General features: G+C 36.4%; 1 protein-coding gene across 1 annotated transcript in view; it reads left to right on the forward strand.

The window, feature by feature from the left end:
- EIF3H (eukaryotic translation initiation factor 3 subunit H) overlaps positions 1-15,571 on the forward strand; it is a 93,776-nt gene that overhangs the window by 16,351 nt on the left and 61,854 nt on the right. Inside the window, exon 2 of the mRNA XM_061123576.1 lies at positions 14,203-14,359. Coding sequence (XP_060979559.1) covers positions 14,203-14,359 — 157 coding nt within the window. The remainder of the gene's footprint in view (positions 1-14,202; positions 14,360-15,571) is intronic.

Consider the following 15,571-nt stretch of genomic DNA (forward strand, 5'->3'; position numbering starts at 1 on the left):
CAGTGTGATTCATCATTTCAGTAAATATTTCCTGTCTGATAGTGATAACACTCACATGTATGCCCAGGTCACCCAGTCTTCTGGTGTTATCTTTGTCCCGTAGAGTTTCTCTTGGATTCTCTTAAGATCACTTACTTAGTAGCAAAAGACCTTTGGAAAAGACTCATTACACAAAATAAAAGCAAAACTTTACAGCTTGACTTTGAAGGTACTCTTTATCTTTTGTTTACAGCCTTCAAACGAGGACGTGTAGGTATACTGCTTTCAAGTTTGGTTTAAGGGTAACCTTTAAAACAAGACTAGCATCTTTTTCTTTGGGATAGAAGAAAATCCCTTTTACATTTTGTACAGAAATGCATCATCTTCAGTTTTGTTCTGAAGGACCTCTTGAGGATAAAAAGCATGAATAATCACCTCCTGGGGTTATTGTGGTATACTTCTTATGCTGGAAAATTGAAGTGTTTTTAATATATTAAATCTATTTCATTAAACAACCATTTTGCTGGGTATGCATGGTTCACAAATCAAAAGGCAAAAAAGAATAGGTAGTGAAAAGAAATGGTCACTTTCATCTCTGTCTTCAACCGCCCTCTTCCTAAGGGAAATCCTATTTATTCTTTTTTAATGTTTCTTTCTAGACCTATTTTAGCAAATATTGCATCCTGTTAAGGAAGCAGAAATAAACTGTAATAGAAACACCTAAAAATCACCTTAAGGCTTGCTGATTAAGCAGTGGTTCATGCTTCTGAATATAATAAAATAAAACTATATTAGGAAGCAGACAGCTTATAAGAACTTGGAAATTTTTTTTGTTTTCTATGAGAGGAAATTTTGTTCCATCTAAGCCTTTAAAGTAAAAGGAAAATTATCTTCTAGCTGTATGTGGGGAAATTTGCTGATTGGTTATATGTATTGAGTTAGTAGAGTAAAAACTTAATGTTGTAAGTTAAACTTCCTTATCAGTTGACGTTTAATTGAAATTATACATTTGTATGTTCAGTTGCATCATTGTACTTTCTCGTGACTGGTTTTATGATAGCAGAGCTGTTCCGTTGACTTTCCTGAGGGTGCATTGTCCTTCTTCCCCTTTGCCCAACAGTTATTAGTTGATTTAACTTTAAAACTGTGGGCCATCAGTGAACGTTGATACAAGAGAATAATTACAAAATGTGTTTTTTCAACTGCAGTATTATAGAAATGATATTGATTAAGTGTATTGTAATGAATCCCATATGTGTCAGGAGCAAAATATCTTTTTTTTTTCCTTACTGAAGTTACTTGAATTTCACATCAAAACTTAACAGCAGTGATTTAAATCCTATTTATTATTTGACTCAGCCCTTTATGAAATAGAACCCCATCCCACTTGAGCCATAAAATGTGTTAAATTTAAGACTAATGCTGCTTTCTGCTTTTTGAATTTACATTTTGGCAGTAACTACCTTCTTTGTTCAGTGCTAGAAAAAAATGATCCAGGCTTAACCAAATAAGAAAACTGCCAAGTTCACAGATCAGTCAGTGAGAGAAGCCAGAATTAAATGAAAGTCTAGATATTGACTTTACCGAATATGCTAAGGGGAGATTCTGTGGCATTACAGTTTCTCTGAGACTTAAATTCTTTTACTGTAATAGTTGTTCTTTGACGGTGATTGATGTGAGAAATTCAGGCTGTGGACCTTACCTCCCAGAATCTACACAACTGGAATAAAGCCAGCTAAGAATCATGCATCCTGTCTGACCTCTTCTGTCTGGCCAGCAACTGGAACAGTTTGGATTTTGCCTTTTTGTTTCAAACTTTTAAGAAACTCTAGTAGTGGATCTAGTATGTATTTTTAGCGGGGATAATGATGTTTTTAAAGAAACTTAACATCTGTTCGTACACATACACATACACGCAGTATTTTGAATAAATCAGTTTAATCAGACCATTGACTTTTTAATGCAGATTAAAAAAAATCATCTTGTCCTGAAACCCTGTGGTATTGATTATTATAAGAGATGGTTCCAGGTATCCTTGGACAAAGGAGCTTGTCAGGCGATAGTCCTTGGGATCACACAAGAGTTGGATATGACTGAATAACAAACAACAAAAAATAAAGCTCTAGGTACAAGTGCATTATAAGTCTTAACACAAAATGGGAAGTTTGGTGTCGGGTGGCTGATTTTTCATAAGTCATATTTGTTTCTTATAAGGCTGAAAAAGATCTCTAGGAAATAGACCAAACATTCTGAGGAGACAGGTATAAGCACCATGGGGATATTTGTCATATCCTAGTTACTCACTAAATATTTGTGGGATAGATGAATGGATGAATGAATGAGATTGGTTGAAGTATTTATTGTAATAATAGTAGTTGTAACAGTAGCTAGCATTTATTGAGCTTTAGTAGGCACAGTGTGCTAGGTATTTTGGCTGAATGATTTTTTGGTCCTCATAAGGATGCAGAGAGATCAAACCAGTCAATCCTAAAGGAAATCAACCTTGAACATTCACTGGAAGGACTGATGCTGGAGCTGAAGCTCCAGTACTTTGGTCGCCTGATGCAAAGAGCCGACTCATTGGAAAAGACCCTGATGCTGGGAAAGATTTGAGTGTGGGAGGAGAAGGGGGCAACAGAGGATGAAATGGTTGGACAGCATCACCAACTTAATGGACATGAGTTTGAACAAACTCCGGGAGATAGTGAAGGACAGGGAAGCCTGGCTTGCTGCATGCAGTTCATGGGGTCTCAGAGTCAGACACTAAACTTAGCAGCTGAACAAAGGATGCTGTGAGATAGGTACTGAATGACTCATTTATCTTCAAAGGAGATAGGTGATAAATGAAAGTGAAAGTCGCTCAGTCATGTCCGACTTTTTGTGACTCCATACCATGTAATTCTCTAGGCCTGGAGTGGGTAGCCTTTCCCTTCTCCAGGGAATCTTCCTGACCCAGGAATCAACCAGGGTCTCCTGCATTGCAGGTGGATTCTTTACCATCTGAGCTATCAGGGAAGCCCAGGTAATAAGACAAGTGATAAGACAGCCTGCCTGTGGCTCCAGACCTGGCACTCAGACTTAATTTTGAATTCTGGTGCTCAGATTCAGCTGTGCTGTGTGATTTTCATTTTGTACAGACCAGAACTCACATTTGTGTGTACATACAAGAATTAAGTTTTAAGCTTTTACTTAAGTTTTCTCTCTCACTTGAGCATTATTTTTTTCCCCACAAAAATAAAGATTAGTTCTAGAGTTACAATAAGTGGAAGACAGAAGATCAAGGTTTGCATGTTGGGGCTTCAGCTGGGCTTACTTAGTAATAATTCACTGTCTTAACTCTGTCTTTACAGAGCATGTGATTCAAAGTGGGCTTCTGCTGCTGCTGAAATGAGTTGTTTTTTTTTTTTTTTTTTTTTTTTTATACCTTTCTTAAAAAATACAATGTTCGGAGTAGAATCAAAACTAAGAGTAGTGGTCAGAACCCAGCGGCTGCCTGTCTGCTTCGGTAGCAAGCAAGGGTTGGGGAAAGCTATGGATTTGATAGCTACACAGTTTAGAGCTCACATCTGTTGAGGTGCTGGTATATTTTGAGGGACTTCATTGTCAGTGACATAAATTAAGAAGTGTTTGGTTATAAACTCTGAATGTTCCACTCCTAAAGTTGGGAGAGAACTGTAGCTGCCTAATATTACAGGGTCTGTAAACCAGTGCTGTTGGAAGTGTGAGGTGTGGTCCCTGACCTGTCTGTGCCTGGTCTCCCTGAGATAAGCATGGGATTGAGACTCGGTCTTTAGAAACTTTGACAGCAGTTTAATATCGCTATGTAGCCAGGCTTCTGATCCTTGGGCTTACATTCTCTTAGTCTGTTAATTTTTTTTTTTTTTTTCGCTTTCTAGTAAGTAATTTTTATTCTTTGACTGAAATTTTGGTCTGTGGTGGACTGGAGGAAAATGAATTCTTCGCTACTTGTAGTTTGAGAAGCACGGTTATAAATTTGCAACCTTTATACCTATTTTATATAATAGCATCTTCCTATAACCAGCATCTCAATAATACTGTAATCGCTAAATATCACTAGATTTACTTTTTATGATTAGATTTCATGGTAAACCATTTTAATGTCAGCGTTTCTTGGTCTGTGAACTGTTTTAACAGGATGAACAAGTAGATTCACTGTTTACTCTAGGTGCACAACATGGGTTGCAACCTGTGAGCTTTCTTTATGAGCTCAGTTTTGTAAAGGAAGATTAAAAATGATCGATGGTGTAGTTCTAACAATTTGAAACTAGTTTGGTCCCAAATCATTTAAACTGGGCTTTCAACAGATCCTTTTTATGTGTATTACAAAGACAGTGGGAAACCTACTGGTTTTCCTAGGGAAGATTTATTGCAATAAATTTGTGCAAAGTTTGAATTGATATTTTGCTGATTTATAATTGGCTTAGGTCAGACTTCTCTTAAACAGATCTCTCTGCTTGTTGAAAGCTGGTCTATATATCTAGAAGTTACCTCTTTCACCTTGATAGTATGTACATATGGGTATTTTCTGGTAATTTATATATGTATGTGCAGCGACATCTGTGAATTGAGTTGAAGAGTAACTGTATTAGCAAGAGATTAGAATTTAAAGTCAGCAGGTGCTCAGGCTTATAGTGTGTGGATTTTTCCTTTTTTCAAAGCCACTTAACCATGCTTCATTCAGTTCATATATTTTTTAATGTACCCTAAAGAACATATTAAAATCAAGACATATCTTATGTCCATATCATTCCATCAACTCAGTAGCACTGTCAAAAAAGGAAATTAAATTAGTTTGTTCTTTGTGCAACTCCATGCAGTAAATTGCAATGATTGCTATAGATTAAAATCTTTTCCCTTAATTTTTTCTTTATTCGGTGTGTTCTGAATTAAAAACAAATACATACTTAGTACTAAGTAAGTAATTAGAACTAAATAAATAATACAAAGGTTCATAAAAGGTATGTCCTTCCACACTGTTCTTGTTTGTATAAACATAAATGCATAACTGCATATATATAATACATTTTTAGTACTACTTAATTTTTAATACTCTTTCTAACTTTTGGTGTGTCTTGGGCCTTTGGGAATCTGGCAAATGCCATAGATGTTTTTTCCAAGAACATGCCCTTAAGTACATACACACAAAATATTGCATATGATTTTAAGAACTTATTAGATCTCTTTTAGTTATTTGCAACCTTCAGGTTTGAATGTTTGCTTTTAGGGTTTATGCACTTGGAGAAGTATACTTGTTAATGTAGAATTTTGGATAGTGTGGATTTTAGACGTCTTTTTTTTTGATGAGATGTGTGTGCATATTTGTAAACATTTAAGCATCCAATTTCTGGTGAGTTAGTTTTTCCTAAACAGATTTTTCTGGGTAACTGAAATTACATATTAATTACCTAATTAATCTTATTAAATTCTAAAATACTTTAAAGGAAAATGTCTAAATATTATACTTGGCTTCTAAAATAATACAGATTTATTTTGATTATTTAGACTTATTATAAACTTGAGTGTATATTTTATATGTGTATATATAAGTCAGAATGTAGCAGTGGTTCTTAATCTAATTTCTTGGACCTTCCTTGGGATCTTTGAACTCTGAAATTAAGAATAAAATTTGGAGTGGATACATACAAATTGTTTCTTCATCAAATAGACTTTGTAAAAGTATGCCAGTTTTTTAAAGTTAAGGTGTTATTTATACTTGATCAGACTCACTCATTTTAAATTACTGTTTATGTATTTATTTGTGGCTTTGCTGGGTCTTTGTTGCTGTGTGCAGGCCTTCTCTAGACATGGTGAACAGGGGCTGCTCTTGCTTGCAGCGTGCGGGCTTCTCATTGTGGTGGCGTCTCGTTGTGGAGCACAGGCTCTGGGTGAGCAGACCGCACTGGTTGTGGCACGTGGGCTCATTAGTTGTGGTCTATGGGCTTAGTTGCTCCCCGGCATGTGAAATCCTCTTGGACCAGGGATTGAACCCGTGTCCCCTGCGTTGGCAGTCAGATTCCTGTTCACTGTGTCACCAAGGGAAGTCCAAACCCACTCTTTTAAATGTAAAGTTTGATGAACTTTAGTATTAATAGTTGTAAATAGATTGTATTGTGGGCACCACAGTTATACAATTATTCATGCCCCTTTGCTCTCAGTATCTTCCCACTCACCTTGGCCCCAAGGCAACCACTTATCAGCTGTGGTTTTACCTTTTCTAGAGTTCCATATAAAGGAAGTCATATAGTATTGGGTTGGCCAAAAATTCATTTGAGTTTTTCTGTGAGATGTTAATGAACTTTAGGGCCAACCCAGTAGTAATGTTTTGTTGACTTCTTAACACTCATGTAATGTTTTTTGAGATCACCTGTTGTTGTATTGATCCTTTGTTCCTTTGTATTGCTGAGTAGTATTTCACAGAATGGATATGCTAACTGTAGTTGTTTATCCATCTGTGTTTAGTAGACCTTTGGGTTGCCTCCAGGTTTTGGCTATTATGAATAGTGCTGCTGGAACATTCGTGAACATGTCTTTGTGTGAATATTTTTTGTTCTTCTTGGGTGAATTCTGAGCAGTCAGAATTTGGGTCATGTAGTAAGTTTATATTTAATGTTCAGTTCAGTCACTCAGTCGTGTCCAACTCTTTGTGACCCCATGAACCGCAGCACGCCAGGCCTCCCTGTCCATCACCAACTCCTGGAGTTCACCCAAACCCATGTCCATTGAGTCGGTGATGCCATCCAACCATCTCATCCTCTGTCATCCCCTTCTCCTCCTGCCCTCAATCTTTCCCAGCATCAGGGTCTTTTCAAATGAGTCAGCTCTTCATATCGGGTGGCCAAAGTATTGGAGTTTCAGCTTAGATACCGCAGTTACTGTTTTCTCTCTTTCCGCCAACAATCTTCAGGGAGCTCTAGCTTTTTGGAAAGATCTCAGTTTTCACTTTTCTGAGTCAAACAAGGCCAACACCCCATTTGCTGACCCAGGACTGAGACTGGGCTGCAACCTAGCTCCTTGCTCTTGGGGATTGTGGCTAAGTGTGATGTACCTATAGATATTGCTCTGTTAACTCAGAGAGTTAATGCTCTGGTTTGTAAGTTCTCTCTTCTAGCTTGGCTGGCTAGTTAAGCATTTCAGAAACACAGTTTATTTAACATTTCTACCTGCACACAGGATAGAGAAGGTTGAGGTACTTCATAGGCCTGAAAGTTCTAGAGACAGTTCTTAAATTACTTCTTAACTCTGAACTTCAAATTGCCACTTTCATTAGAGGAATCTTGGGTGGTAACTTCATAGACATATGTTTACCAAGTAAAATAACCTTGACACTGTCATTAGAAATATTGCTGATTATAAAAGTCATGGCAAACCTTTTCTGAAAGGACTTTATTAATATATTGTTTAATAATTCATCAACAAAAATGATGTGAAATTGTTAGTCTTGACTTATGTAGTAGTATCTGTGTCTGCCGGCAGATTGGGTTTCTTATTGACATATCAGTGCTTTTAGCAGAAGCCTGGGAGTGTATTCCTGCTGCCCTGCTGTTCATCCATCTTTAGGCCCTTTTTTACTCTTAAAATACAACTTGTATATTTTATGAGAAGCAAATCTTAGTATTCTTTGAAACTAGTATTTAACATCATAATTGGTGCATACTCTCTTCACTCAGGTCTTCACAGGACTGAGTGCTTGTTCATCAGCCCTCGACTGAGGTGTCATCTGAGAGAGGCCTTTACCAGATCACCCCAGCTTAACAGCACATTTCTCTGTTATTTTCATAGTGCTTTAAACAATCTATAAGCACGTTAACTTTCTTAATTTTCATTTTAAAATAGTGGTTCTTAAAGTGTGAACCCCCAGCACTCTCTGAGGTTTAAACTGTTTTTGTAATAATAAGTAAACATTTTTCATCTTTTTTACTCTCATTCTTTCATGAATGTCTAATGGAGGTTTTCAGATCCTCCATTATGTGTTGTATAAAACATTGAATGCAGAAGCAGATATGAGAATCCAGTTGTCTTTTATTAAAGTAGACATTAATAGAATTTACAAAACTATGAACAGTGTCATTCTTCTATCCTGATTAAAATTTCTTTTTGAAAAGGTAAATGTTTTATAGAAGTGTGAAAAATGTCGTAATTTAAGTTAGTGTGGGATGCATTTTTTAAAGTGAATAAGGTATTTTGAACATTTTTTTGGTTTGAATTTCAGTATGAAATATCAATGTAAAAGTTCTTTGAGTTCCACAATAATTTTTGAGTGTTAAAAGGGCCCTTTGACTAAAAAATTTGAGAACTGGTGTTCTTAAAAGTCCCATGAAAGTAAAGACCTTATGTATTTGATTTGGTTTCGTATTCATAGGGCCTGGCAGAGGTATAACTGGCCTGTGGAAATCACTGAAGTATCTGGGTGAACCAATTATGAGTGAATGAAAGAAAATGACAATTGTAGAATTCTTGTGATTCTCTGCAGGGCTTTCAAGTTTTTCTATAGTAACCAGTTTTTGTAGACATCATATTTGATAGAAAATTACCCCAATTCATCAGAAAGCATAATCTTTATTTTGGCCAGGTTTAATTGTTCCCTTATGTGGAACTGAAAGTTTTTGATGTGATTTTGATTAGAGATTCTGTTAAATGTTCCTTTCTAGGAAGGATGGAAGATTTTACCAATCATGCTTGTTTTTAACTAACTAAAAGTTTAAGTTGATTGACTTCTAGTATAATTTATTTGTATATTTTAGATTATTTATATTTTATCTTATAAAATACTTTCTGTATTTTATAATAAATAAATAATAAATAAATAAATAATAAAATATATTTTCTGTCATGGAAGTTCAGTTCTTTGTTGCTTTTAGCCTCGGGACAAAGTTAGGTTTTCATTTTTTTTTAAATGCCAGACACTTAAAGAAATAGTATTTTGTTCTTTGTAGATTACAGATAGTCTGTTTTGCTTTTTCAGATTGCCCACACTGAATAATAAATGGTAGTAAGGAAAAAAAAAATTTATTCCTCTCAGGTATTTTCAGCAGATAGGACATCTGTTTACTGTCCTGCAAGTTGGGATTCTTTGCTAAGGTTTGCCCATCCTGAGAAGATGCAAACTTCAGAAAGCTAGGAGATGGTTCTAGAGACTGCTGACTTATTCCAAGAACAATACTGGTTGTGTAGGTCACATCAAGGAAGTTATTTAATAAGCATTTAAACCCAGAATATGACAGTGTTAGGGAGGTATAGAAGAATTTGGTAATTTCAGATTCTGCTGGTCAGTTTATTTCTGTCCCTTAGGGCGTAATTTATAGAAGACTCTTCGTTTACCTGCTGATATATAGGATAAAGTAACCTGGCCGGCACAGGGTCATAAGTCGTTTTAAATTAGGGGGTCAAGATATAAAGAATAAGTCTTAACTCTGATAGGGCACTTGAATGCTTCTCAGTTGGACTGCTCACTTTACCTTTCCTCTTATTTCTTTACTATGGAGATCCTTCCAATTAGGGCTTAAGTTTCTCTTCATACTTTTGTAAATAAAAGGTTCATTCTTGGATCTGTATTTCTCAGTGTACTCAGTTTTTAGCAACACAAGGAGTCTTAAACAAGGAAGGAGACTTGTGCTTTAATCAGTTGAGTTAATTGCAATCACCTGAGGTGTTAGAACAGAAAGGCTGGTCCATGCTACCTTATTAAAATTAGAATGAAGTAGGATGTTAGAATCACCTGGAGAATCTGAAAATGAAAATAGAAACCCCCCCCCCCCCAAAAAAAAAGAAGAAATCCCACATCCCCCCAAACCCTAAAATACAGGATAGGAACCCCAGCCCAGTTTAATTACCTCTGATTTTCAAAGATTGGGTTTCAGACATCTGTATTTTTAAAACACTGATGACTGTAATATGTTGCCAGAGTAAAGACCTCTCTTCTTTTATTAAAAAATACTCCCCTGGTCATTTTGATAAGCTAGGAACAAATGATATAGAGCTCCTGAGCATGTGGGATCGTTTGTGACGCTTACAAACAAAATGTAATAGAGGAGTGTGCTTGTTTTTAAGAGTATCTTGTTTTTAAGAGTAAGAATAGGGAGCATGACATCAATAAGCAGGGTTAATTACAAGTCAGTCAGCACTGTTTTATGGACAGAAGCATATGAGTGGTTGGAGGGAGAGAAAATGAAAGGCCAGTAAGCAGGACTAGAACAGGACTTGTGTGGTAGAACATTCCCATCTTGTGGCTTAGTGAGGACAGTGCTGCTTAAGATAAAGAGCTGAACCTCTTCATCTTAGTTATGTAAGAATTTACGCAACTAGTGGCAGTTGTTCATGCTATTCGACTTCGCATGATTGGGGCACAAAGCATGTCCCCACCAGCACCATTCCCTCAGTCTTTTTGCTGCCTGTCCCTGTAAACCCTTCTCTGAACTTTTTTTACTCCATGTAGTAACCCTGTTTCTACAACTTTGTTATGGAGACTTCTTCTGGAGCTGTTGCCACCACATTCTGTTGCAGCCTTGTTACAAAAAACCTATTTGGAACCTCAAGTTACTCAGTTATTGTGAAGTAACCTTCCGACACCAGGTGTCGGAAGTCAGATCTCACCTCCCTGCTGTAATAAATCTATGTCAGATTATCTGTTTCCTCCTCTGTAAAACGGGAAAATAATATTACTGACTTTATAGAGTTGATTGTGAGGATTTAATGAGTAACTGCATTTGAGGCACTTAGTGGAGTGCTTTTGACAAAAATGATTGACTGGTATTTACCATTCATTCCTTTAGCAAATACATTTTGAGTATCTAGACCATGAGCAGTACATGGATTCTGTCTTACTCATAAAACCCAATAATCTATGGAATGTTTTTCTAGATATAGTAAGTTCTTGATTATTTGTATAGAATAGCAGAAGCCTATGTGTCAGTGGGTTGCTTCTGCTCAGGAATTTCCTTCTGACATCTGAATGTCCTCTGAAGTTTGTAATGCAATCCCACTACATTTTTTTTGAACTAAAGAATTGAGATGTTAGTGTGTATACAGGAAATAGGAAAATGTCAAAATGAAGAATGAGTTTGCTTAGTTTTGTTAAAAGTTTTTTGTTTTCTGAATGCTTTATTATATCTGATTTTATTAAATTGGCAAGATCATAAATATTAGAGTTGGAAATTATTTCAGTGATCACCAAGCCTTTCCTAAGGCTTTCTGTTTTGGTCAGCCAGAAATGCTAGAGAGAATTCATCCTTAAAATGGATACCCTCTTTCCTGGAACCATCACCTGTGGTCCTCGCTTTGCTTTTCAAGGTGAGCCGCATCCTCTGCTGCCGCACTGTTTGGACAATGCTCTTTGTGGTTGTCCCTAGCCTGTAGAGAGATTTTAATTCATGGAACTGGTTCTCATCACAGGGTTTTAAAACTTTCTCTCTTATAATTAGCCCTTCAGGGGGCACACATACTCTTGTTGATTGTCTTTAGCCAGTGACGTTAAACCACTGTGCTTTTTCCATTACTCAGTTGAATACTGTTACTGGTAACTTTTCTCTTGGTCATTGTAGAGAACTGGCTGTAGCAGGTCAGTGATGCAGAAAAGAGCGAGATAATAATTTCTCTTACTTGGAGGACTGTACTTCTGTGGATACTGTATAAATTGCATTGATTCTTGGGGCAGGCATATCAGGCTGCCATGCTGTTCGGTTACGTCGCTCCCAGCCCTTTCACAGTTTACTTTGTTTAAAGTAAGACAGTGTTTCAGTATAAGCTGTTTTTGAACTATGCTAATTCATTTTTAAAGATAATAATTGTTTTTTTCTCACTTCTGTTTTCTTTATAAAGGGAAATAAGGTTATTTTGGTCTGGCTTTTTGTGAAACTATGCTGGGCTCTAGTCATCAATACTCCGTTTCCCGCATGTAGGAATCAGCTGTTAGGAATCAGTTGGTGCAAAGATATACACCAAGCCCACGTACCTTCTAGCATCTGTCATGTACTTTGATATCAGCTGTGGTTCATTATCCAGGTTCATTATCCAGGAAACTAGGTAACCTGGGCAAGCTGATAGGTGTGTTTGTAATAATTCTTTATCAGTTTTGTTTATCCCTTCTTAGGTACCGATGTTTATTTTTTAATTGTGAAAATGATCATTGTTGGCAGAGTTAAGTTGAATGGGAATTAAACAGTTCTGTTTTCTTTTTATTGATAAAGTCAGTAATATTGATCATTGAGCATTATTTCAGGGCAGATCCTGTGTGAAATATTTACTGTACATTTTTCTCATTTTTAATAGTCTTTAAGTAATGCTGTGAAACGGTTCCATTTTGCAAGTCAGAAATCTAGGACTTGGGAAGATTAAATAGCTTTCCGAAGGTCACAGCTAACAAATGCTAGAGCTGGAAACCATTCATCCTCTTCCTGCATGACCCCTGAAGCCTGTTTTTGTGCCTTTCAAGAAGTGGAGAGGTCTTTTATACAGAGATGTGTAAGGCTTACGCACGTTCTCACTTCACAGTGTTGAAGGTCTGCCAGTCTAGTTGGTGTCCTTCTGCATTAAACTCTTTCTTGCTGACTGCTTGACTTAGAAGGTCTGGATCTTAAACTATTGTAGTCTTTCTGAGTCCATTCATCACAGAGTCTTTGCTTCATGTCTGTTCCTAACTCATGGTTTTAATAATTAAGCTGCTGATAGGAGAATCATCTTCTTGTTAAAATATGCCCATAAGCTTTGGAGTTTAAATCTTGGTTCTGCCATTTCCTGGACATGTGATCTTCAGCCATTTACTCAACTTTTCTGTTGCAGCTTTCTTATTTGTAAAATGAGTATAATATAATGCTTTTTCCTGTGGTAGTTACGAGGATTACATGATGTATAATAATAATTAGAGTACTGCCTGGCCCGTGATGTTCAGTAACTGTAACCTGCATTAGTAACTGGTTACTGATGATTTATTTCTATCAATAATATACATGTTTTAAATTAAACACTAATCAGTAAAACTCTATTTTGTTCTTAGATTTATTTTTCCCTCTGATAGCTTTCCATTGTATTTTAGACTGTATTGCCCTTTAGTCTTCAGGCCATGTCCTTGTACTGAATAATAGTCTACTGTTGTTAATAATACTATGTGCCAAGCACTGTTCAAAGCCCATTAATATATTAACAATCTCATGTTGTAGGAATTATTATTAATCATGACTGTTACTGTGAACTTTTAAATTAATTGCCTATTCAGTTATGCAGTGTACCTCTTCATTTTAATGGAAATATTAAAGGAGAGAGTAAATAGAAGAGCTGGCTATTCCATTAGAGATTATTTGGTATATCCTTATTGTTGAGAAAAATGAGGTAGTGCCGTGACTGGGCTGTCTTTACGTTCTCTGTTACCAACCAAGTTCTTGGATACATGTTCCTGTTGTTGCTTCCTCTGATTAATGAGATGCTCTGTCCAGGAACCATCTTGAGGTGTTGAGAGTTTGTCAGAGGGTTCTGTTTTTAGATGTTCAGATAATTGATACCTTTTTCTCTGTGCCTTACTGATATTTTTATCTTTTGTGGCAGGATATTGCTATTAACAAAGGTTAACGGGGTCACTTTCTCTGTAATAGTCTCAGCTAGAAGTGGTAATGTTAGATTCAACTGAAGGAATTTTTGGATGCCAGAACTTTAAGCATCTTTGACCTAAAGGTTGTAAGTGTTCTACATGTACAGTTTTTGGAATATCATTTTATTTATTTTAATTTACTCTTGGCTGTGCTGGGTCTTTTTGCTGCACGGACTTTTCTCTAGTTGTGGTGAGTGGGGGTTACTCTCTAGTTGTGGTATGGGAGCTTCTCATGGCAGTGGCTTTTGTTGCAGAGTACAGGCTTTAGGGCATGCAGGCTTCAGTAGTTGTGGCTCTCCAGCTTAGTTGCTCCATGGCATGTGGGATCTTTCTGGATCAGGGATCAAACCCCGGTCTGCTACATTGGCAGGCAGATTCTTTACCACCGAACCGCCAGGGAAGCCCACATGGACATGTTTGACACATCTTCAAATTCCAAGAGTTTCAGGTGTATGTTTAGACTATGTAAGATTTTTTTTTTAGGTAAGGGTAAAGGAAATGGTTTGTAAAAAATTAGGTCAGTTCTGTCAGAACTGTGGGTTCATCAGTATAGTTTTGTTTTTTCTTTGAAATAAAGGAAGTGTAAACTATAAGAGTGATATTTAAGCTTCTGTTTTTTCTTTTAGGTGGTATTAAAGATTATCAAACATTACCAGGAAGAAGGACAAGGAACTGAAGTGGTTCAAGGAGTGCTTTTGGGCCTTGTTGTAGAAGATCGACTTGAGATTACCAACTGCTTTCCTTTCCCTCAGCACACTGAAGATGATGCTGACTTTGATGAAGGTAAGGATACTCACACAAATGGTTATTGATCCAGTGTTCACCATAACCTTTGATAATTGTTACCGGGAGCTCATCAGAATAACCTAGTTCTCAGTCTCTTGAAAAATATTCTACAGATTCTCTGAAATGAAGTTATATTATCAAAAACTTGATTGGTTTGGCCTTTAGTTGTTTGGGATTTGTGATTCTGATAATTTGGATAGGAGCTGTGCTGATGTTAACTTTCTCATTGTGAAAGCAGCTTACCAATTACAGTGTGAAGGACAGAAACCGTCGCTATGTCCCACACCCATTTCCTTCTGTAGTTTTTTGACTTACTGTTTAAGAAGAGATGAGTTGTCTACTTCAGAAAGAACATACTCCTTAAGCATTTCAGAATCTTTGTGCTGCAGGTATAATTGCTTTGTTAGCAAAGGCCAATAGTAGTTAAAAAGATCTTACCAAAGGCCAAGGTCAGCATCCTAAAGGATTTTTTAAAAGATCTAGTTGAAAATTAGGTTGTCCGAATTCTCACATTTTGTCAGCACTTATTTGTTGTCTTGATGATGGCCATTCCGACAGGTGTGAGTCAGTCTCTCATTGTGGTTTTGATTTACATTTTCTTAATATTAGTGATGTTGAGCACCTCTTCATATGCTTGTTGGCTGCTTTTATGTCTTCTTTAGAAAGTGAAATGTCTTTTCAAGTCCTTTGCTAATTTCTTAGGGTTTTGTTGAAGGAGTTCTTTATATATTCTGCGTATTTAGTCCTTTTTGTGGTATTATCTTTCTTTCACACTTTTGGTGTTTCTTTGTTGCACAGAAGCTTTAATATAATTCAGCTTGTGTATTTTTGCTTTTGTTTGCTATACTTATGGTGTAATCTCCAAGAAATCATTGCCAAGACCAGTATTACGAAGGTTCTTCCGTGTATTTTCTTCTAGGATTTATTTATATGCTAGTGCTGTACTCTTTTGATTATTGTTGCTTTGTAATATGTTTTGGAATCAAGAAGTGTGAGGTCTCCAACTTTGTTTTTCTTTCTCAACATTATTTTGGCTATTTAGGGTCCTTTGAGATTCCATACAAATTTTAGATAGTTTTTTTTTCCTATTTTTGCAAGAAAAAAAAAAGAAATGCCATTGGTATTTTGATAGGGATTGTACTGAATCTGTAGATCACGTCGGGTATTATGGACAGTGTAACAGTATTAAATCTTCCAGTTCATGAATAC

This window comes from Dama dama, chromosome 21 (assembly GCF_033118175.1).
Source record: "Dama dama isolate Ldn47 chromosome 21, ASM3311817v1, whole genome shotgun sequence".
Taxonomy (NCBI): domain Eukaryota; kingdom Metazoa; phylum Chordata; class Mammalia; order Artiodactyla; family Cervidae; genus Dama; species Dama dama.